At 52.4% G+C, this 22,540-nt stretch overlaps 2 protein-coding genes across 5 annotated transcripts in view; one reads left to right on the forward strand and one right to left on the reverse strand.

Moving 5' to 3' along the window:
- Positions 1–425: 425 nt before the first annotated feature.
- On the forward strand, positions 426–8,545 carry AWAT2 (acyl-CoA wax alcohol acyltransferase 2). The gene is given in 9 exon segments (XM_047715114.1): positions 426–429; positions 617–659; positions 765–845; positions 5,469–5,575; positions 6,176–6,246; positions 6,498–6,702; positions 6,939–7,113; positions 7,644–7,843; positions 8,073–8,545. Coding segments are annotated over 9 exon segments (1,041 nt in total). The 3' UTR covers positions 8,228–8,545.
- A 923-nt stretch (positions 8,546–9,468) lies between these two features.
- Positions 9,469–22,540, reverse strand: part of EDA (ectodysplasin A) — a 458,012-nt gene continuing 444,940 nt past the window's right edge. Inside the window, exons 4-8 of one of the 4 annotated variants that reach the window (XM_047716098.1) lie at positions 21,099–21,278; positions 19,690–19,724; positions 18,724–18,775; positions 15,229–15,344; positions 9,469–13,455 (exon numbers count right to left, since the gene is read on the reverse strand). In XM_047716098.1, the coding sequence (XP_047572054.1) occupies positions 13,204–13,455; positions 15,229–15,344; positions 18,724–18,775; positions 19,690–19,724; positions 21,099–21,278 (635 nt within the window). In that variant the 3' untranslated portion in view covers positions 9,469–13,203. Of the gene's footprint in view, positions 13,456–15,222; positions 15,354–18,723; positions 18,776–19,689; positions 19,725–21,098; positions 21,279–22,540 lie in introns of all 4 variants that reach the window. The other 3 variants (XM_047716097.1, XM_047716096.1, XM_047716095.1) reach the window with 3 other exon arrangements.

Raw genomic sequence — 22,540 nt, forward strand, 5'->3', positions numbered from 1 at the left:
CCCGCTGAGCAGAGAGCCCGATGCGGGGCTCGATCCCAGGACTCTGAGATCATGACCTGAGCCCAAGGCAGCGGCTTAACCCACTGAGCCACCCAGGCGCCCCTGGCCTCCTCTCTTGTTCCCTTGTGATTGCATTGTCTTTGAGAGACCACACACACAGCTGGGACTCATAAATAGAAATGCAGACCACTGGGTTCCTGGCTGCCCGCCTCTCTCCCCGTCCACCCAGGCTCTGGAGGACCCTGGTCAACCACAAGCCCCTCCCACTCACTTCCCACACCAGAGCTTCATTGACGTTTTTCTGCGTAGGTGAGCCAGGGTGTGTCACAATCTCAGCCGAGGCTGTGCCCAAATGGGTAAAAAAGCCCGTGGGTAGACAGCTGGAAGGAGCTGGGCAAGCAGAGGTGATGTGTGTCCCTGCTGTCATGGGTAGGGGTGGGAGTGGGGGGGTGGAGACTAGTGGGGGGCTGGTGCACAAAGCATGAAAAGAGGAAACCTCAAAGGCTCCTGAACAACAGGGGCTGGGAAGCCAAAGGAGCAGCACTTACCTGGAGCCTCTGAAACCCTGAACACGATTGTCTTGCCCTCCAAAAAGGACCTTAAGACTGCCCTGGAGGTTTTTGCTGTTTTCCAGTGGGCCTTGAGTGTCTTTCTCATCGGTGAGTCCAGCCTTCCATAGGGTTATCACCTGGTGTGGTCTGCCCAGGACTGAGGAGTTTTAGGGTTGAGCGTGGTTTTGAATGCCAAAACCTGGGTTGTCCCAGACAAATCCAGGTGACTAATCACCTCGGCGTCTCGCCTGACTTGCCAGGGAACAGTACTCGGGGACTACGTCGTACAAGAGGGTATGTGTGGGTGTGTGCCTATGCGGGAGTGCGTGTGCGTGTGTGTGTATGCAAACGAGCCTTGATGCCAATGTGTATGGTGAGCCCTCCTGGGTCTACACTGGGGCACGCAGGGCATGTGTGGGGAAGATGGGGAGCAGTGTCATGGAGGTTCCTCAAGGAAAAGGATTTAGCTACAACCTCATGCACTTGAGCAGCTGCCTGGTGGTGGACGGAGGCTCTGAGAGCCCATTGCCTGGAACAGTTCATCCATCTATCCAGCCATTTTCCCCTACTGTCTACACCACAATTGCTTTGTGGAAACTACATATACACTGGCCATTGTGTCCTGGGTTTTAGAGAAAAGCAGCCCTGTGTGTGTGTGTGTTTGAGTGGGTGGGGGGAAGCTGGAAAAAAATTCTCGTTTGTCAGGTGGTCTAGGTGAGGATAAGCAGGAGGCAAGGGTGTGAACCAATGATCTTGTAAGATAACTGGGAAGGAGAGTGGGCTAGAGGACAGGGAAGGGGAAGCTCAGAGGCCTGCCTGGAGTGGACACCAGAACCCCTCTGTGCTGAAAGAGCGGTATTACTCTAGGAATGATTAGCAGTCAGAGCTGGAAGAGCCCAGCAGAAAGGAATTCATATGTATTCGCTACTTCGTACCAGGTATTTTCACACCTATTATTTCCTTGTAGCCTCCTGCCAGCCTTATGAGGTAGAAGCTATCATTATGCATAATAATATATACTAATAGCTACACACACATAATAAGTGTGAATAATATTAGCTAACATTAATTGTACCCTGTTTTCGTGTAAGGCGCTGTTCTAAGCCCCTTGTGTGGCTAATAAGCTCCATTTGTATGGATGAGGGTGCTAAGGAGCACGAGGCATTAAGTGGTCTGTCCAAGATCACAGAGCTGAGGAAGCCGAGGGGCTGGCCTGGGAGTTGAGCCCACAAGGACCCGATTCCAGCCAGTGAGATCTCTTCCCTACCTCTTGCATCGGCTCGTTCACCGCTAATCCTTGCAGCTGGGTCTGGGCATGTCCCTGGAGCACATACTAAGCCAGAGGATGCTCTAATCCCTAATTGTCTCATTTTAAGTTTCTGTTCACTGCCCGTTCATGACCTTTGCCCATTTTTCTCCCGAATGAGTTGACTCTTGAAGGGCACATAGGAAGTCGGGGAAGAAGGACGAGTGTTCGGGGCAGTGCGTGGGTAACCCGAGGCAAGGCTAGGATGGGGAGAGTGTAAAGCATCCAAGGAGCTGTGGGTGGTGAAGTGGGGTGAGGGGCAAGAGGCCCAGAACTGACGCCTGATGTGTATCGAATAAATGAATGGGAGAGAGAAGAGGATGCTGGAGAAGCAGACAGGGGATGATTGTGCCAGGCACTGCCAACTAAGGAAAAGAGTTTGGGCTTTCTCCTGAGGGCCATGGGGAGCCATGATAGGGTTTGGCACAGGGCAACAACGTCGGGTTTGTGTTTTCAAGAGCTCACTCTTGCTCTGCATAGCGCACTGGTTCTGGGAAGAGGCTGTTGTCTGTATCCGTCTAGGAAGAGGGATGCACACAGGAGGGGAGGAAAGGGGAGACTGGAGAAACTGGAATGGAATTAATATGCCCTGATGATCAGAAGACACATGAGACAGAAACGGAAGAGGCAAGACAGAGGGCATAGGGCCTTCTGTGAGGGGGCAGAGGAGGCTGAAGGAGGAGAGCGGCTGGAAGGAACATTAGTACAGGGAGAAAACTGTGCCAGGGAACCCTTCATTAGAGTCCAATGGTGGGGCATACAGAGATGTGGTGTGGAGCAGGCAGAAGGGCTCTAGGCCTGGGCCTCAGGGGACGGAGGTTCCAGTGCTTCCCCGATCCGTGCTAGCTCACGTGGGGTGGGTGAAGCCTTCCCAGCTCTTCACCCTGTGTATGGATTCATATCTCTTTGGACCCTGAAGGCCTCGAGAAGAGACCCTTGCACTAAGTCTGTGAGGAAGAGAAGGCAGATAGGGGCCGTGTGAGTCCCAGTGGGGGGTGAAGTTTAGCGACTTGTCTGAGCTCACACTCTTGGGAAATGGTGGATCAGGGACTCATCTCACTGCCCAAGCACTCCGCCTGAGGCCACGCTGCCTCACAAGATGTCCCCGACACTGTCTGGGTTAAGCAAAGCCTCAGGGAAACAGGGAGGTCTCTTTTGGACTAGACCCATTCCTCTCTTTATTTCTTGACAAAGTCCAGTAGTCAAATCAAAAGGCAAATCAAAAGGCTAAAACCATGGGCCTTAGATCTCTTCCCTAGAGGCAGTCACTTCTAGATCTTTCTTCTGGTATTTATCTCCAGGTTCCTACATTTTACTGCTTAAGATGTCTACAGATTACTATGGTATTTCTGACTGGATGGCTTTAGACGTTGTCACTGATTTCCTGATGTGGAAGATTGAGAATTTGGCTCTACCTGCTGTTGCTAGATCTTTCCTCTTCCTCCATCCTCCCGACACTGTAATAGTTTGGCTCAATGCCTAACTATGACTGGGAATATCACTAGTGGAGCCATTTTGTGTACTGAGAGTCTATGTCCTTGCCTGTGACAACTTTCTGTTTTCCCTGGAACTCATCGTCGCCTCATTCTAAATTTCTTTTGTTATCTATCAGATATCCATTAACTACACCAAGTCATCTTTGAATCCTCCACAGACATAGTGATCTCTCCATATGTGTGAACACATCAGGAATCTATAGGTCCTCCCCCACTGCTTATTTCCTGGAGGATATGGCTACTGGAACCCAGCATCCTCTTGTTACGAAGCACTGGTCTTCTTAACGCACAGCTCTCACCTCCAGGGCCCTTGAGGCATCACAGGTGCACAATTTAAGAAGGTGCTCACTCTCCAGGTTGTGCGAGTATTGGGTCAGTACTTGCTTGACCCTGGGAGTGTTTTCTTCCATTTTGTGCCCTAGGCACCTGGCTGGCTTTGCCCTAGCCCTGGACCTGGTCATTTCCTCCCTCCATTGGCTCCTTCCCTGCCCCCTGCTCTGATCCCGTGACTTCCTCTGTCTTGGCTGACTCCCTTATCTTGAAGGAGCCCATCCTCCAGTAGTTTCCTGAGAAAGAAACATGGGAGACGAACCATCTCAGACTGTATGTCTGAGATTGTCTTGATTCTACTTTTATGCTTGATTAATAATTTGGCTGCATACCGAGTTCATCTTAGCTGTCTGTGTTGAGTACAAGTGTCTGAGTCTAAAGTCTCTTTGGTTCCATTTGTGGAGAGTAGTCCTTCCCACTGTCCAACTGTGTAGGGGAGGGAAGGGGACCTGGAGCTCTAACTACCTCTTCAGTAGACTCTCAGTCAAGGCCCGTGCCTCACACTGCTTTTGTGTGACACCTGCTGGCTCTAGATTCTGAGTGTTTCCCAGATTCTCCAGCACAAACAGGCTTGGTCCTATAGCCATTTCCTAGGTGGGTGACCAGATTTCAGTTTTCTTTGTCTGAAGTCAGTTACTGCCTCCTTCATCTACTTTCCAGCATGTGAATATCCTGCTGGCATCTCCCGTCCACTGTTGTTGGTCTTTGTCGAATTCTTTTTTTCACTGCAGAGCTGTATCTTTTAAAAACATTCTTAGGGGTGTGCCTGGGTGGCTCAGTTGGTTGGGAGTCTGCCTTTGGCTTGGGTCATGGTCCCGGGGTCCTGGGACTGAGCCCCGTGTCAGGCTCCCTGTTCAGCAGAGAGCCTGCTTCTCCCTCTCCCGCTCACCCTGCTTGCGTTCCCTCTCTTGCTGTCTCTCTCTCTCTGTCAAATAAATAAATCTTTAAAAAACAACAACAAACTCTTAGGATAATTTTCATGAGGGCTTGGCAAGGAGTCAAGGTAGAAAAAAGAAAAAAACAGCTTGTGTTCAGTCTGCCACGCTCAGTTAGAAGTGTGTCCTGTCTTTTCTAGCCTTTGCTTTTACCTGCTTTCTCTCACAGCTAGCTGTCTTAGTCACAGCTGTTTTAAAAATGGAGTCCATTCATATTTCTGAGTGTGGCTCCCTAGGACTCGTCTCCATGAAGTCCATCCTAACTACTATACCCTACAGTGCTCCTGTCTCACTGGAGCCTGACACAGCCCAGGTCCTTATTGGGTCCCAGCTTGCGTTGTCTTTTGTTTCTCATTTGCCAACTGGTGTGCTCCCAGCCTGGCGGAAGTTGGGTCTTCTCTTTCTCTGGTATTCCCTCCACTGACGCCTCACAGAGAAGATCTGGAGAGAAAAATGTGAGCACGGGGGAAAACCGTTCCTGACTCTGTCTTTCCTGGACTCCCAGCCTCCGATGGTTAGATCTTAGATCAGAGCGGCCCATCGGTGGCTCCCCGCTGTTGAACACAGCTCAGAGCAGGGCCAGGGCATGTCCTGGGGAGCAGACGGCTTATAGCATGGGACACAGCTGGAGAGGAAAGCGCCTTGCTTTCCAGATCCAAAACAGGGGTCCCTAGGATGGACAGGAGAGGGAGGGCTGGGGACATGGGCACGCAGACCCTGTGCTAGGGTGAGGAAGCAAGAGTGTTAGGTGAGTGTGGGTGAGTGTGTGTAACCTTGGAGAGCCCCTGGAGGGAGGGCAAGTGGGGAGGACTGTTTACAATTCATTAACTCTGGGCTGGGCTCCCTCCAGTCTTCATGGTAATCTCTTTCAACATCTGGTGCTGTTCACGTCATACTGGCCCGTCACTGTGCTCCTTCTCAGTTGGCTGGCTTTTGACTGGAAGACACCCCAGCGAGGTAAGGGCCCCTCTGGGGCTGTGTTGCCACTGGCCACACGCTCTCTTCTCTCTTCTTCTTATAGTCCTGAGAGGCTCTGGTCAACTCCCACGTGGCCCTTTAGCTTGTCTCCGCTCCCTGGGTTAGAGAAGCTGAGGGAAGAAGCCTTTTCAAAATGCTGGAAAGGCCTAGAACAGACCGGGAGTGGGTTCGGGGAAAAGCAGTGGGTAAAGTAGCAAGCTGGGCCTGTCCTAAATCGGCCCGGATGTGACATCACTCGCCTCGGTTGTTGCTTACAAGGCCAGGTGACAGCAGGGTGTGAGGGGATACCCTGCAGCTGGCCCAAAGGGGCTCTGGAGGAGACAATGGGGGTGGACAAAACGTGGCTACTGGGACACCTGGGTGGCTCAGTTGTTAAGCATCCGCCTTCAGCTCGGGTCATGATCCCAGAGTCCTGGGATCGAGCCCTGCATCAGGCTCCCTGCTTGCTGGGAAGCCTGCTTCTCCCTCTCTCACTCCCCCTGCTTGTGTTCCCTCTCTCGCTGTGTCTGTCAAATAAATAAATAAAATCTTAAAAAACAAAACAAAACAAAAACATGGCTACTTTATCTCTGTTTTCAGGGGGCTGCCGAATTGACTGTGTGAGGAGATGGTGCATATAGAAACAGTACTGTGATTACTTCCCCCTCAAGGTGAATAGCCCCAGGTCCTCCCACCCCTAACTTGTGTCCTGGGCCCAGCCCCAACTCCAGGCCAGCAGTTGGGCCAGGATGGAGGTTGGGGGCATCATTCCCATTGAGCCCCATGTGAATGATGCCCCCCATCACTGTGTGTTACCCACCTGCCTGGCCGGACATGGCCACACTTTCCCTGTCTGGGCTCTGGCCGGAAGAGGAGTACCCTTCCTTGGCCATTCCCCTCCTGACTCCCCTCTCCTACACAGCTTTTGAAGACTCATGATATCTCCCCCAACCACAACTACATCCTTGTGTGCCACCCTCATGGGTTCTTGTCCCACTCATGCTTTGGTCACTTTGCCACAGATACCTCAGGCTTCTCCAAGATCTTTCCCGGTATCACTCCTCATATTCTCACCCTGGGAGCCTTTTTCTGGGTGCCGTTTCTCAGAGAGTATATCATGACTTCAGGTGAGTTGGCTCCTAAGATGTAAAGCCAAAGGAAACATGGCTCCCCCAGGGAGAAGTGTTGGGGGAATGGGAGAGAGGCAAGGCCAACTTGGTGATCCTCTCCAGTCTTAGAAAGCTACCTTAGGCTCACCTGCCTGACATGAGGCTCTTCCCTCCTTTGAAGAGGTAGGGAGGAAAGTTAGGAGGTTGGGGAGGTGGCTAATGAGCTTTCAGTGTTTTCTGCCCCTCCCCTCCAGAGGCCTGCTCAGTGAGTCAAGCGTCCATGGACTTTCTGCTCACACACAAAGGCAAAGGCAACATGCTGATTGTGGTGGCTGGTGGCCTGGCAGAGTGCAGCTACAGCCTGCCGGGCTCTACTACCCTGTTCTTGAAGAAACGGACTGGCTTTGTACGTGTGGCCCTTCATCATGGGTAAGGACAGCTCTGAAAGCCCAGCATGGAAGGAGTAAGGGATTTTTGAGGAAGTGATACTTAAAAAGGGAGGTAGAAAGCAGCCTCTATGTGGGAGTAGAGTCTGGGCTGGGTCCTCTAGGCATTTCTGCTTATGAGGAAGGGCTGGAGGGCCAGCCCTTGGCTCTTCTCCCTCACACTAGGCTCTCATCTGGGCCGGTCCCTCTATAAAAGGCCACTGGCCACAAGCTCATGTCAGAGAGAACCCAAACTGCTGTGTGGGTTAGAGGGAAGAAAGCCAAATGAAATGGCCCTTGGGTCTTCTCTTCCAGTGTTTCAGACCTGTAGCTTCACAGGAGGGTCTGGGACCTGCTTCCTTTAGCTTGCTGCTATTTTGCCCCCACGGGAAGCTTGGGGTAGACAGCGGGGCATTCGCACTTAGTCTGGACCACAGCCCCCCTAAGTCACAGGCCGAGAAGTCTAGAGGCAGACCTGGGGACTGCAAGCACTCAGTGCATCTGGCCATTGAAGGATATGCCTTTCCTCCGCAGAGTTCCTCTAATCCCTGCCTATGCCTTTGGGGAGACAGACCTCTACAATCAGCACGTTTTCACCCCTGGGGGCTTGGTGAATCGCTTCCAGAAGTGGGTTCAGCGTATGACACACATCTACCCTTGTGCTTTTTATGGGCGCGGCCTCACGGAGAACTCCTGGGGCTTACTGCCCTTCGCCCGGCCTGTGACTACTGTTGGTGAGTGAGCCTGCCCACTGGTAGCCATGTCTAGGATATGGGATCCACTTCCGGGGCTTCACCTTAGCTCTGGCTGTGTCCAGAGACAGGGAGGTAGACTGGGATGAGGGGTATGGTGGGGGGAAGGGCGGGGAGAACCTGGGTTTGAGGGCTGAGACTCCGGCTGAGGCCCAGTCTGAAGAGTGAGCAGTTCTGGTGCTTTTCCCTTCTTCTCTGTCTCCTCTGGCAGTCGGGAAGCCACTACCACTGCCCAAGATTGAGAATCCGAGCGAGGAGACTGTGGCTAGATACCATGCACTCTACATCGATGCCCTATGCCAACTCTTTGACCAGCATAAGACCAAGTATGGCGTCTCAGAGGACCAGGAACTGGTGATTGTTTGACAGACACCCCCAGCAGCTTCTTGGCCTGGGCTGGAAGGTTTCGAATCTGTGGAACAGGAGGACAGAAGTCACCTGTGGGCCTCCTCCTCCTGATCTGGCTAAGTCCTCGATATGAGGAGGCCACTCTCTAGGTCCCGCTTCTTCCTTCATCTCTTGCCTCCTTCCAGCTCTTCTCTGCTTTCACCTCGGGGCTACCAGGGAAGTAGCCCCCAAAGGCAGGGAAAGCCCTAGCTGAGAGGTAGCCCGAAGTCTGCCTCACCCACGGCCGCTCAGCATCAGTACTGAGGAGAACAATGGACAGAATAAAAAGCTCGTCTTCTGATACTGCTTGTGGTCCAACTCATCTGTTTTAAGGGCCTAGGGTCCCTGGGTTCATGGCTTTTTTCTCTAGCTCTCAAGCTGCCCCATCTCCTTGCAGCGAGGCTCTTGCAGCACTGGGTGCCTTAGGAGCCTGTGCGCTTGGGAATTCAGGCTCCGCTGCCTTCAAGCCATGTGTGACACAGGACAATCTGTCATCTCTGAGGCTGAGCTTCTTACCTGTAACACAGAACCCAGAATCCCTCCCTCCCCTGCTTACCTCAGAGGCTACTGGGAAGGCCAATGATACTGAATGTGATTGACCTCTGGAAATGGGACAGCTACCCCAAATTAGGGTCCTCCACTCATTCTGCCCATTTCCTGTCCTTGAGCAGACTCTGTCCTCAATTTCATGGCATCTCGATGCTTAAAAGAAAGTGTACAGAGTAAGCTCTGGTCAGCAGCCCTTTGAACGTTAAAGTCACCTTTCTACAGTTGGGTGACCTTGGGTGAGCTACGTGAAAATCCCCGAGCACTGGTCTCCTCATCTGCCAAATGGGAGGTTACCTCATGGGGAGCTGGAGGCTGGATCTTCCCATGCTGTTAGGGCCTCAGGCCTGAGATGTCTGTCACAGATGCCATAGTGTCAGGCTGAGAGAAGCTGCACGCTGTGTCTCTGCCCTCAGGACAGTGATTCTTTCCCACAGGACCTCTAACTTCCTGGACAAGCGGTGATGGGAAAAGACCTCAGGTGGTAGGGATGGGGGCGTGTGTGGTCTGGGACACACAGAGGATGTGAGAGGTTCTGACAGGAACCGTCAACCTTTGGTTGCCCCCTCTGAAATGGGTGCCTTGGCCCTTCCCCAGGCTCACCTGTGGCAGCACATGCAAAGCGGCCCCTGGCACACAGGAAGCACTTAAGTTGATTTCAAGAACAGGGGGGCGAAAGAAAAAAAAAAGCTTTATTTGCCAAGAATGAACCATTAATTTACACAAACTTACATCCCAGTTTATATACATTATATATAGTTTATATACATAGTATCTCACACTGGAAGCTGACCCCCCAAAGCAGCACTGGGCCTGCTCCAGGCCATTCTCACCACAAAGCCCACCCCCCCACCCCAGGTGGAAGTTTTTTGAATCAAGAAATGACATACCCCGAGTCCCCCTGGAGAGAGCCGCCAAGGGCGTTAAAAGAAACAATCCACTTCCTTCTTTGTGCTCACTGCGGCCTAGGGGATCCTCCGGGCCAGGCCAAGGGAGAGCCTGGGTAGCCTAGGACTTCCTGGTATTGGGCCAGTCCAGAGCCTTCCAGTACAGAGACCACAGCAGGGAGAATGCCTGGGCGGAGGGGGAAAGAGTTCTGATGGCCCCTAAGGGGACTCTCTCCCCTGCCTGGCCGGGCTCCCGAAGGGGGCCCAGCACTTCCAGTCTTGAGTCTGGGGGTAGAAGAAGGGAGGGGTCGGTGCAGGACAGAGGCTGCTCCACCCCCTCACTCCTTTGAGTCTGCAGGTCAGGGCTCGGTCACCTTGGCCAGATGACCTTCCGTCTCTGGGCCTCTGGGTCTCGCTCTAAAGTTCTCTGACTCTATTCGTATCCACTGGAAGTTACAGAAAACATAGGTGCTTGCACAGGGATCCAACCTCTGCTCGCCTCCAGGCTTCTTAGCCCTTTCCTGCTCCGGTGAAAGGAATCTGGCTCAGGATGGATGAGGGGGGCCAGAAGGCAAAGACATTTCCCAAGGAACCAGGAGGTGAACAGCCCCCAATGGCTGGCTTTTATGCCGGCCTTGGCCACTGAAGCCCAAGCAGCTGGCCAAGTCCCCAGCCATACAATTCTCCTTCAAACCTCTGCCATCTGCTTGCTCACAAATGTCCTCATCCCATTTCCAGTGCTAGCCCTGGGCCTGTGATGAACTCACGTCAGTGCCATTTCAGACCGTAAATCTATTCCCACATCCTCTTGCTAGTGAATTGTTTCACCACGTTGTTGACGAGTTCACTGCAATAGGTCCCCAGCTGTCTATTGCTTCTGTCCTCGCCTCCTTCCCTCTAGTTCCTTAGGAGGGTTCACAATGAAGACAGGGTCCCATGCAAAAGCCTATCGCCCCTATAATCCCCTCCCTATCTGGACCTCCGAATGGGAGTCAGAATGTCCTTTAGGGGTACAGTTAGGAAGCCTCCTCCTCCCCTCTCCTCACACACATCTGGCTTTAGAGCCAGGCATCTCTCTGGGGCTTTTCCTCCATCAGGAGACATCCTGGTAGAACAAAGCCCTCCGTGGGATGTTAGGAAGAACCAAGGAGCCACTGAGTAGCTGTGGAAAGTGGACCAGCTCCCGTGGCCTGTCTGTACGGTAACCAGTGGAGGCCCTTGCCCATGGCAGGGGCTCCAGTACTCAATGGGTGGGTGGAAGAGCATGAGGGGTATAGTTCTGGGGGTACTGGAGGCCTGCTGCTTCGACATGGTGCCGAGACAATTCTGACCACAAGAGCCCTAAGGCTGATGGCAGTTTCCCAAAGAAATGTCCTACTCTTTTTGCCACAAAGTCCCCAGGAACCAAAAGAACATCAAGGAATTACCATCAAGGAACGAAAACAAGCACCTCTGGGTTTCTCTCTGGGATGCTGAAGGATCTGGGGTCCTTATTCCCATTTTTGTTGGTTCTCTCTAGACTGCAAGTTCAACACAATGCTGCATAATGGAATAGCTTTGGAGGCGGATCTGCCTGAAGCCCCGGGCTGTGGCCTAAACTGGTGCGGATCCTGGAACATCACTTCACCTCTCCGGGCCCTGTCTACACAATGGGATTCATAGTATCCTCAAAGGAGATAATGAGAAAGTACTTTCCAGACTTTAAGGAGAGGATCCTTAGCCTGGTTCATAGCCTGCCACTCTGGTCTGGACCTGCCATGGGGCGAGCATTGTGGCTGTTTGGAAAGGGAAGGTACAGTGGAGAAATGAGTACCAGTTCTTGGTGGATTTCAGCTGCCTGAAGGATAAGTCCCTTCTCCCCTCCCCTCCCCTCTCCTCCCCTCCCCTCCCCTCCCTTCCTTTCCTCTCCCCTCCCGTCCCCTCCCTTCCCCTCCCTCTCCTCTCCTCTCCTGTCCTCTCCTCTCCCCTTCTCTCCTCTCCTCCGAAGGAAATTTGTTTCAGGAGCAAAAGTAGCAGACTGTACAACGTTGGCCCTCCCTAGTTTTGGGCTAGACCCAGCATCCAGAAACCAGGCTGGCCCCCGGCAGTAAGAGATCAGGCCCTTGAATGGTCCTACAATGTGATCCAGTGGGGAACTTGGGGTCGAGGGGTGGGTGGGTGGGTGGGTAAGGGATCTTTGGACCTGGCTACAGGGCAGAGCCTTGCCTGATGCCTAGATGCTGGCTTCTCTTGAGTCTGGATTCAGGTGAACGGCCCTGGAATCTCTAGTGATTCTGCTATGGCTTTCTGAAGCCAGAGTGAGGAAAGGTGGGTGTGCAGGGCATTGGTGGCTGTCCTTTTGGATAGCATCTAGGCTCATGGCCACTTAGGTCACAGCAACCTTGAGAAGAAAAAAACCCACTTTTTGCCCTTTTTGGGGTCAGGCAGAAAATTTCTGCCTTGCTGATGCCTAGGGGGCAGGCTGGGGTTTGGGAATTTTTGTAGGCTATCCTGGAAGCTGCCTAAGTATTTGAATTTGAAGGGATTCCCAGAGGTCACCCAGTCCAACCCTTTGCCCCCAGACACAACTCGACTAGATGAATATTTGTGTCGCTTAATAAACGTCAAGGACTCTTTGCGCCCAGGTCAAGGGAAGAGTGTCCCAGACTCACATAAGCACAGGTCCCAGGGGAGGCACCTGTCTTAGACAGAGGTAGGCTCTGTGGAGAAACAAGACAGGAGTTCTGGTCCGGGTGGGAAAGGGGGCAATTGGAAGGGAACCCAGAGATTTTTCTGAGTGTGGAACATGGTTGTAAACAAAGTGGAAGACACGTGGCCCCAAGTCTGCCTTCAGGTTCTTGCGCAGGCGCCCAGCAGTGTGTGGCCATTCCCTGCCAACCTCCTGTCCCCCAAAACCCAGCAAGTTGCTGTGAGCTGGCTCACAGCCTGAGTGGGAAGAGTGCGAAGAGCCCCCCTGCCCTGTTCCCCTGGACCCTGAGGCTTGGCAGGTTTCTCCCTGGGTCTCTGCCACCAGTGCCTGCCTTTCCCCTCCCCATCCATCTGCTTAGGCTTTACTGCTCCCCTCCCGCCCCACCCTTGCCCCCAGCCCTACCCAAGAGAGGAAGAGCAGCCCCTTTAGGGTCAGAGGCTTGCCCCCACAGTCTGGAGTCCACTTTTGCTTTCTCTTGCCTGCTGCCCTGGACTCCCCACCTTAGTGCAAGAAACAATCACTCTGACAAAAGCGACCTTGAGGTTGAAGAGTCGAGCCATAAGCCAGCTGACACGGAGCCAAGGAAGAAGGTCCTGCTTCCTACAAACCCTGGGGCTCCATCAACCCTCCTGTGAACTCAAGGTCATTCTGGAAAGTCAAGCGGGCCTCCTCATCATCCTGGAGTCACTGGGGAATAAATAGCCCTGGATTATCGATCTCTGTGGCTGTGACACCCATCACACCTCATTCCACAGCAGCACTGAGAGGTTCTGGGAGTCCCAGCTCCCAGCTCTGGGGCAGGGGTGGGAGCATGGGCAGAAAGTGGGGGGAATCTAGGATGCAGGGGCCTCGCCCAGCCTGATGGCCCCAAAGAAGGTGGTGTGCTTGCTCATATTGATGGAGATGTCGGCATGTACCATCTTCACGGCAATCTTCTGCCTGGCTTTGAGGAGGCAGACCCCCGCGGTGTAACAAGTGTTGTAGTTGGTCTTGCCTGTCTCAATGCTGCGGGTACACTGCAGGAAGGGCTTCTCGTCCACCACCACCTCGTAGCTGGCGAAGTCGGTGAAGTTGATGTAATAGACCTGGGTGAAAGGCAAGGAGAAGGGATTGGGGGAGAGGCAAAGGAGAGGGTGGGGCCCTTCCCTGCCCGGGACCCACGGGACCTTCTTGGAGGAGCTGGCCCATACACCTCGTGAAGGGGGGCAGTGCCACCTGAGGACGTGTTCGCTGGTCAACAGGAAAGGCAAGATGATGGGCTGATACACCCCACTCTCTCCGCACTCCGTGGGGCTTGGGTGGCTGCAAATCTCTTTGCAAAAACTCGCCAGCTGTCAGCTCTGTCAAGGGTAGGATCCAGGCCTTTCTCACTCAGGTAGCTCCCCCAGCCCCTCCCCTGCCCTCCACCCTGCTCAGCCCCAGCAAGAGGCAACAGGGCTCTGCGCACAGTAGGGGATCAATCAGTGTTATGGACAAATGGATACAAATTGACTTCCCATGCCTGCCCCAAGGACTATTTGCGGCTGACCTTGGAAGTTGCTGATTCCTGAGAGAGGGCACGGTAACATCTTGCCGTTTCTTTGGCTCTTTAGGGCCTTGAGCTTGCAGCTCACCCTCCCCTGTGGCTGAATTTCTCTCCCGGATTTTTATGGTGCCCCTTGGCCCCCTGATGATCAAGGAAACATATCCGGAGAGATGGAGTGCTATCTACCATAAATGAGCTAAGGAATTTGGAAGGACAAAACCTAGGCCCCTGACTTGACTTTGTGGCCAGAAGGAAGTGCCAACCCATGTTCACTGGCCTGCTTTCAAGGGGGATTTTCCCAGTTTTCATGGCATTCAAGGCCTGAGGCCTCTCCCAATCTATTCTGGGCCTGGAAAATAACCCCACCCCAAGCTTTGATTCCCTACCCCCCCACACACAAAGGAGCTTAGAAGAAATGGCCTATGCCTATAGGATTATACCCATGTGCCCCCTGGGGATTGACCCCCCCCCCAGGGGGCTATCAGTCGTCCTCAATCACTTTATGAAAGGTTGTTCCCTCCATAGGCTCTTCAGGAGGGAGCAGTGTATACAGGTGCAGTATTTCTATGCCAGGATGGGCTGATCGAATGTTTGTTAACCCATCTTCTCTGGCCACTCTCCCGAGAGACCCTTCTGTTGGCTCTGTAGTCCTTCTGTCCATCTGCCTACTCGCTGCCCACCCCACAGAAGCCCCAGCATCAGGGCTCAGCTAACCTCTAGTTCTGAGGCAAACAACAGGGGCGGGAGTGGTTGGGCAGACCTGGGGAGCAGATCCAGTGCGGGGCAGGGGAGGGCAAGGACAGAACCCCAAGGGCTGGGAGAACGGTGGCAGGATGGAGGACGGAATGGACAGAGACACAGAAAGGTGGACAGGAGAGGGAGAAAGAGGAAGGAAAGACCATCCCAAATAAATGGCTTTGAGGTGGAGAGAAAGCCTTCAGGAGCACTATTTAATGTGAAGCTAGCGCTGTTGGGGGGGAAGGGGGTATGCTCAGAGGATATATACTGACCCAGAGATGGAGTTTGGCAGTAGAATGGGGCAACGAGGGCCTGGGGCCCAGCAGGAGGGGATCAGATGGCGGGGGTGTGGGAGGGGCCCGTTTGCAGTTTTTCAAGGATAACCGGCTGTTGGGGGGGGGGACCCCAACCAAAACGGGCCCTTCTCTCTTTCCCCTTTTCAACTGCCTCCCCGCGTAGCGCCCCCACCCCAGTCTCCCTAGAGAGCGGGAAGTTAGCAGGTCTTGGCTGGCTCCACAGTGCCCCTATGTGGCCTGTACCGGATCTGCATTCTGGATATAAGAAGAGTTAGGCCTGAGACCGTACTCACTTCTACCTGACTATAGATGAAGTAGGTGCCGTCCACCAGTACCTCCAGCTCCCCGCTGCGGGGATGTAGCTTAAACACCTTGGGGTTCATGGTGATGCGAGACCAGTCATTGAGCACTCCACCTGAAAGATCTCAGTATGAGAGAAGGGCAGTCACTCAGTACATGTCCGAAGAATCCGGGCAACAGAAACAAGAGATAGGGAGCAGCACCCCTCCCCACCCCCACCCAGATCCCAGGGCAAGGTGGACAGCCCCAGAGGCCAAGCTGTTTGCTTTCCGAACAGTGTGTGGAAGCAGACAAAGCATTCTGTTTGTCGAGCAGCTGCCAGGCCTGCCTCAGGCCCCTGGGGGGCCTTGTCTGCCTCCCTCCCTCCTTTCCTGACCGCTCCATCTAGAAGGGTCTTTAACCAACACTTTGCAGCTGGAATTAGGGGTGAAGGCAAGAAGAGAGTAGGCATGCTGCCCTATTTTCTTTGTTGCTCTGGGGCCTGCACAGGCAACATTCAGACACTGAGTGGCAGGCTAGGTCTTAATATTCCATTCTATTTCTCTAGCCCTAGCTCCTGAATCCCTCCTCTGGCTCTCAGGTTCATGGGTTTTTTCTTTCTCCTTTAAAGATTCCTTTTTACAGTTCCTTCGTGCCCGCTCCCTTCTGGAAGTCTTCCCTGCCCCATGCAGGAAACCACTCAGCCCAAGGAACTGTCTACCTGGAGAACCTTAGTGATCGGGGGCGAGTCAGACTTCATGGCAGCTGGAATGAGTGGCCACCCGTCCTAAGGCTCCATAGGAGAGGGGAAACTTTATGAGAGTGAGGGATAGACCAGCCAGCAGCACTAGAACCAGCAAGGGTATCTGGGAGCTGAGTTACCTCTGGTAAAGCATCTGCCAGCCCAACCCCATTGGGGGAAGAGGGGTTATCCTACCACCTTTGCTGGACAATGAGAGCCAGTATGGCAAGGTGGAGGAAAAGCTTCCCTTTCAATCCTGCAGAAGGAGGGATGTTCCCTCCTTCCACCACTGGAGGAGAGGGTCTAAGCCCAGGGGACTGTTCCTTCTCAAAACCTTCCCTTCTTCACCCAAGGAATCATGTTGTGAATGTTCATCTTTCGCTAGTCTCAGGAGGCCTGCCTCTCAGAGGTGTGAGGAAACTGGCCTTCTGGAATAGGTGGTCATCCTTGCTTGAGGTGACAGCGGGTGGGACTGGAGTTAGGAAGAGATGCCCTGGTGCAGCCCATCCAGGTGACTGCTCTGCTTGGTGTACTTCCACCCCTCCTCCCTCCCTTCTGCTTTCACTGCAATTTAAGATCAGCATAAACTAGGATTAGGGATTGGCCCACAGGGTTGGAGCTGGTCTTGTTGCATGGTAGTGGGAGCAAAATCCATAGCTTCGGGCATAGACTGAGCATGGAGGCCACCCATCCACCCAGACGAATCTATTTCCTGCCTGTCTCACTCCTCCCTGGACAGATGGTGATTATGGCCCATCCAGGGCCCCAGGGCCCAAGGCACCTGGTCCCAGCAGGACTCTTTGTTTTTTGCTACTGCTCTGTTCCTCCTTCTACTTTGGAGGCGATTAAATTTCAGGCATCCAGGTGGCAGTCCAGGCTGTGGCTAAGCCTGATCATTAGGGCAACTCAGCACAGCCGGTTCAGGGCAGACTGGACTCTTAGGAGCTGTCCCCATGCAGCAGGTTTCCTAACCTGCATTCACTGTTTCTGCACTTGGAGCCCCTCCCTTCCTCTCCAGGCTCCTTAAGCATCTGGCATCCTGGCTGGCTTGCTGCTTCCTAAGGGTCCTGGGGCGGGGGCGGGGGGGGAGGGGGAGGTCAGGCATTTTAGGCTATGTGCACCCTGGGGACTGGACATTATTTCGAAGTGCTGTTCTTTAATGAATGTTCATGTCTCTTTGGGGGAGAAAATGAACCTAATCATTCAGTGGAGTGTATGCACATCACTGAAGGAGCCCAGCACCGTGGAAAGACTCAGACAGACATAGTTTTGAATCCAGCTCTTACACTTAACTGAACTCTTGGGCCAAGGAATTAACTTCTCCGAGCTTCAGTTTCTGTCTCTGCAAAAAGGAACTAATACCTGCAGCACAGGGTTGCTGTGAGGAGCACAGGAAATGAAAGACAAGGGGTGCCTGGGTGGCTCAGTCAGTTAAGTGGCTGCCTTTGGCTAGGGTCATGATCCCAGGGTCCTGGGATCAGGCTACCTGCTCAGCGGGGAGCCTGCTTCTCCCTCTTCCTCGGTCCCTCCTTCCTGCTCCTGTGCTATCTCTCTCTCTCTCTCAAATAAATATAATCTTTAAAAAAGAAAGACAAAAGAATGCATGCTGAAAACTCCAAAGGACCATCCAAATATAAGGCAGTATGATTTTTTTTTTTATAAAAAATTTTTAAGGGGTGCCTGGTGGCTCAGTCGTTAAGCCACTGATCTCTGTCAGTGGCTTGTGATCTCTGTCAAATAAATAAATAAATAAAATCTTTAAAAAAAATTTTTTTAAAGATTTTATTTATTTACTTGACAGACAGAGATCACAAGTAGGCAGAGAGGCAGGCAGAGAGGAAGGGAAGCAGGCTCCCCGCTGAGCAGGGAGCCCGATGTGGGGCTCGATCCCAGGACCCTGGGATCATGACCTGAGCGGAAGGCAGAGGCTTTAACCCACTGAGCCACCCAGGCGCCCCAGCAGTATGATTTCTTAAGGTATTATCCATTCTCACTGGGACTCTGGTTCCCCATCTTTTATTTTATTTTATTATTTTTTATTTTTTTATTTGACAGAGAGATCACAAGCAGGCAGAGAGGCAGGCAGAGAGAGAGGAGGAAGCAGGCTCCCTGCTGAGCAGAGAGCCCGATGTCGGACTCGATCCCAGGACTCTGAGTTCATGACCTGAGCCGAAGGCAGCGGCTTAACCCACTGGGCCACCCAGCCCCCCCCCTCTTTTAAATGCAGGGATTACATTAAGTCAGTTTTCTTAAGCCCCTTAAACCTGTTTTCCCTTCTTACAGATACTAGCATCTCATATTCCCAGGAGAGTCTGGCATGCTTCCTCCCTCCCCCAACCCCGGGAAATGCTCTCTCCACCTGTTTTCTGCGGATACCCATCAGACAACAATTTACTTTTCTGTGGTTTTACCTTCTCTAGCATGTATTGTGAAGATGTTGATCAAACTGTACATGTCCCCTTGGTGACTCTGATACCACCTCCATCTGCCAAGAATTCCCCAACTCCGTGATCTCTCAAGTCCCTTTCCGCTTCCTCATCAGTGACTCTAAATGCAATTTGTGTGTAGCGACCAGTCTAGGTGCGAGCAATTACCCAAGACAGCCAGCAGAGGGCAGACGGAGTAGCGAATGCGCCCCCCCACTCCCGCCCCCCAACCGCCCAGGTTACTTCCAAGGGCCCACGGAGGAGCTAGGCTGGTGATTCTTTGAAGGCTGCGAGTAAGGAAGACAGGAGAAGCTCCTCTTAGGGAGAGAGCCGACTTTGACTCTTACCATTCTTGACTTGAATTGCTGACCCTTGGCCCTGTAGATGCACCACAGCTGGCTGGGAGGATAAGGACAGAGAGAGTCGTCACTGAGAGAAATGGCTGCCTGCTTAGCCACCAGTCAACGTGTTCCCACCTCTGACTTCCAGTCTCCTTTCATTTCCCAATTCGGATCCCTTTCTCCCGTCCTGGGAGGCCAGGGAGCACATCTCTGCTGGTGGGTCATGTGATTTGCAGCTCCGCCCCTTCCTGGCTAGGTGACCTCAGCGGAATGGAATCCTCTCACCCCCACCCCAAGTCTCATTTCCGTAACTGTGAAATGGGGATTTTAAGAATCTCTGTCTGGCCTCTCTTACAGGGATGTCTGAAGATCAAATGAGGTGACAGATCTACAATCCCCTGCAAGCTATCAAGCACTGTGCCGCCATGTAGATTTATAATTGTGGCCAAACAGCTGTGGTGAGTGAAGAGGGCTGGGATGAGCCAAGGCAAGGCAGCACAACTTGCCAATACAGACAGATTAGGAAGCTCAAAGACAAGGGAGGAGCCCTTCAGGCCTTTAAGGCAGAAGCCCAGGCTATGTTTGGCCTGGAGCTGGTTGGCTGATTTTCAAGCTCCTGATCCCCGGTGGTCTGAGTGCCCACAAGGTGTCTGGTGTGGGTGGGAGGTTGGAGGCTTGGGTGGATAGGCCTGATTGACAGCTCATTTCAGGGTATGACTGTGCTTGGATATGATGACCTTCTGTCTTCTGTGCGGGGAGGTGGGGAGAAATGGCCATGGAAAGGCTGAGTTAAAGGCAGGCCCTGGGGCAAAGCTTTTCTATTCCTTGGGATGGGAGGGGGCTGTGAGTGAACAACTTTGGGACCCCCCCTCAAGGGCATCTTCACAAACTTAACAGGGAGCCACTGGAACGTGGTCCTAGCCTTATGGCCTTCCCTCCTCCTCCCCAGGAAGAGAGCAATTCCCAGCCAACCTGGTTTTCTCGAGGTCCAGCTTTATCAGCAGCTCCTGCAAAATAGGACAGGACAATCAGAGGGCATGCTCCTTCCCTTTCTCTCTCCTCAGCTAGGCAGCGAGTGGCAGTGAACCTTCCTCTGGGCAGCCAGGCCCTGGGATGGGAGAGGATACCACTCCCTTCTCTTCCTCCTCCCTGACCTGCCTCCTCAGTGGGCCCAGCGTCCAGCAGGGAAAGTGGACTCTGGCTAACGCTGGCTCCAAGGCAAGCCTCACTGAGCACTGGTAGAGACAGAGGACAGTGCATTCCTGCCACCAAGTGACCCCGTGACCCCAAGACGGTGCCCTTTGCTTCTTTAGTCTTTTGCTCCCTTTCTTTCAGGGTCCTCATAGAAAGCATTGCCGTTGTAAATATCTTGCTTCCTTAATTGCCTCTCTCCTCCCCTGGGACCTAAACTCCGTGAGAATGGGGCCCACTTATCAATATATCGCTTGCATACAGAAGGTGCTCAGTATCTGTAGAAAGACTGGGATACAAAAAACAAAAGAAACAAACCAAAAACCTCTAACTCCATCTCTTATGGTCATGGTAATGCTGATTAACCCCATTTGAACTCTGAGTCAAAGAATCTGAGTCCTGCTACAGAATTTTCGGACCCAGAGAAATCAGCTGTGTAAAGAGCCAATTTCCTTAAAGCCCCAAGAAACAAGAGGGGTGCAGCAGGAGGAAATAACAACTGACCCAAGCCCTGGCAGTATGACTCCTGTCAGTTCCAATTAGGCGGGTTTGGATTGGCATCTCTACCTTCCGGATGCCCTTCTGGACCCAAGAGGAATGACACAAAGAGATTTGATGCTATTTGAACAGGCACTTGGCTCCTCAGTCTTAGAGACAGTGTTTGCTTCTTCCCCAGCCCCGGTGACTTGTAAGTTTCTAACTCCCTGGTCACCAGTGACTGTCTACCTCTACGGGAAAGGCCCTTCAGAGTTCATGGGATGAGACTGTTCTAGGGCTTGTCATTTCTTCCAGTCCCCAACATTCCTCTTCATAGCCTGTTTCCAATCAGACATAAACATTTGGTGCTACGTGCTGGAAATCAGAGCGAACCAAATCCATTCCCCACTGGAAATCTAGTATAAATCCTTGGGGCCTCTGGTTCTGGCTTATGGGAGTTTCCTGGCTCACTACAGGGAGGCCTAGAGTCAGGGAGGGCTTGTAATGGAAAGGTCAAGAGCAGGCAGAGTTAGAGAAGGTCAGGCCCTACTGGCTTGTTCAAGTCCTAGCTCTCCACTGAGATAGGAGACCTGTTCTTCTTGTTCACCAAAGCCATCACCACTGTTGGAAAGTGCCTTCAGGATAGTCCACACCTGCTCTTTTTAAGTACTTGCAAGGAGCCTAGGGGCAGGTGGAAAGGCAGAGGAACTCACCAGAAGGTCCCTGTAGGCCAGGGGGTCCCTGAGGACCAGGGGGACCTGGAGGGCCAGGTGGTCCCATCACAGTTGTTCCTGGAATTCCAGGAATTCCTGGAATCCCTGGGGGTCCCTGGGGTCCTGGGGGTCCTGGAGGTCCCGGAGGGCCATTGGGCCCAGGAGGTCCTGCCTTCTTTCCTAAAAGACAAGATTCAGTGTTACATTTGTAGTTATTGACTCAAAACAAATATACTGTCAGGACTTCTACAGACTTCCAAGGACACAAAGTCAGCCCTTTGGGAATTCCTGCTGCTAAAAAGGTGAACACTTTATTATACAACACACACACACACACACACACACACTCCCTATCCCCTTTCATGAATAATTATTTACAGAGCTGGTTTGAAGATACAGAAATAAATGACCCTGAAGGAGCTCAGTCTACTGGGGAAACAGACACAGACACAGTCACAGGAGAGTCTAAGTACCATATTAGTAGTAGGGACAAATGCTTAAGAGGTCAGAGAAGGTTTCATAAAGGAGGTTACCTTTCAGATGAGTCCAAAAGATTAGAATTACCAAGTGACCAGGTCACCTTTTTGAATGGAGAATTGGGCTACCGTTGAAGAGTGGGCTTTCATGTTTGCTGCCCGGTTTGGAGGACTTGATGCGATGAGAAGAGGGAGCTAGGAGGACAGCCCTGACCTTGGGAATAATATCAACACCAGGAAGGTTTCCTACAGAAGTTGGGATGTACAGGAACTAGGGGTTGGTATAGAGGTGGTGGTAGCTGGGAATGAGGATCGGGAAGGAATTTGGGAGATGAGAGGTAGGGGATGGGGGAGAGGGAGGGAGAGGGAGATAGAGAAGGAAAGAAGGGGAAACAGAGTAGAAAAAGCCGAGGAGGCAGCTGGCAGTTTTTGCTTTTTCAGCTGACCTCTCTAAACCCTATTTTAAAAGATCTCTGGGAAAGGCAATTCTGTAAACTCCTCTGGTAACATGTTCCTGTGGTTATCACCCCCTCACTGTTAGGAAGTTCTTCCGTATATTTAGCTGAAATCCCTCCTGTGGCAATCTGAGCTTTTATTCTATTCTTTGTGTAGATAGAGAAGAATAGTTACCATCAAACACATAATAACCCTCATATGCTTACAGACATTAAGTCACCTGTCAACCTCTTATTTTTAATAGGCTAAATAATCTGGCTTTCCAGCTTCTTTCCTCTGAGGCCCTATTCTCCAACATATTATTAATTAAGCCCACCAGCTCCTTCCCTTTCCCTCCTCGCTATCCTTTCAGAACGATCCCGGCCCTTCTATTCCATATTCCAGTCCTTCCAACATTCCCACTAGGATGTAGCTATTTGACAGAGTCATAATTGTGGTCTTGTACCAAAACCCACAGCTCCTGTTTATTTCCTCTGCTCTGTGCAGCCCAATTCATGCACGACTGGTGAC

This window comes from Lutra lutra, chromosome X, assembly GCF_902655055.1.
Source record: "Lutra lutra chromosome X, mLutLut1.2, whole genome shotgun sequence".
In the NCBI taxonomy this organism is placed as follows: Eukaryota; Metazoa; Chordata; class Mammalia; order Carnivora; family Mustelidae; genus Lutra; species Lutra lutra.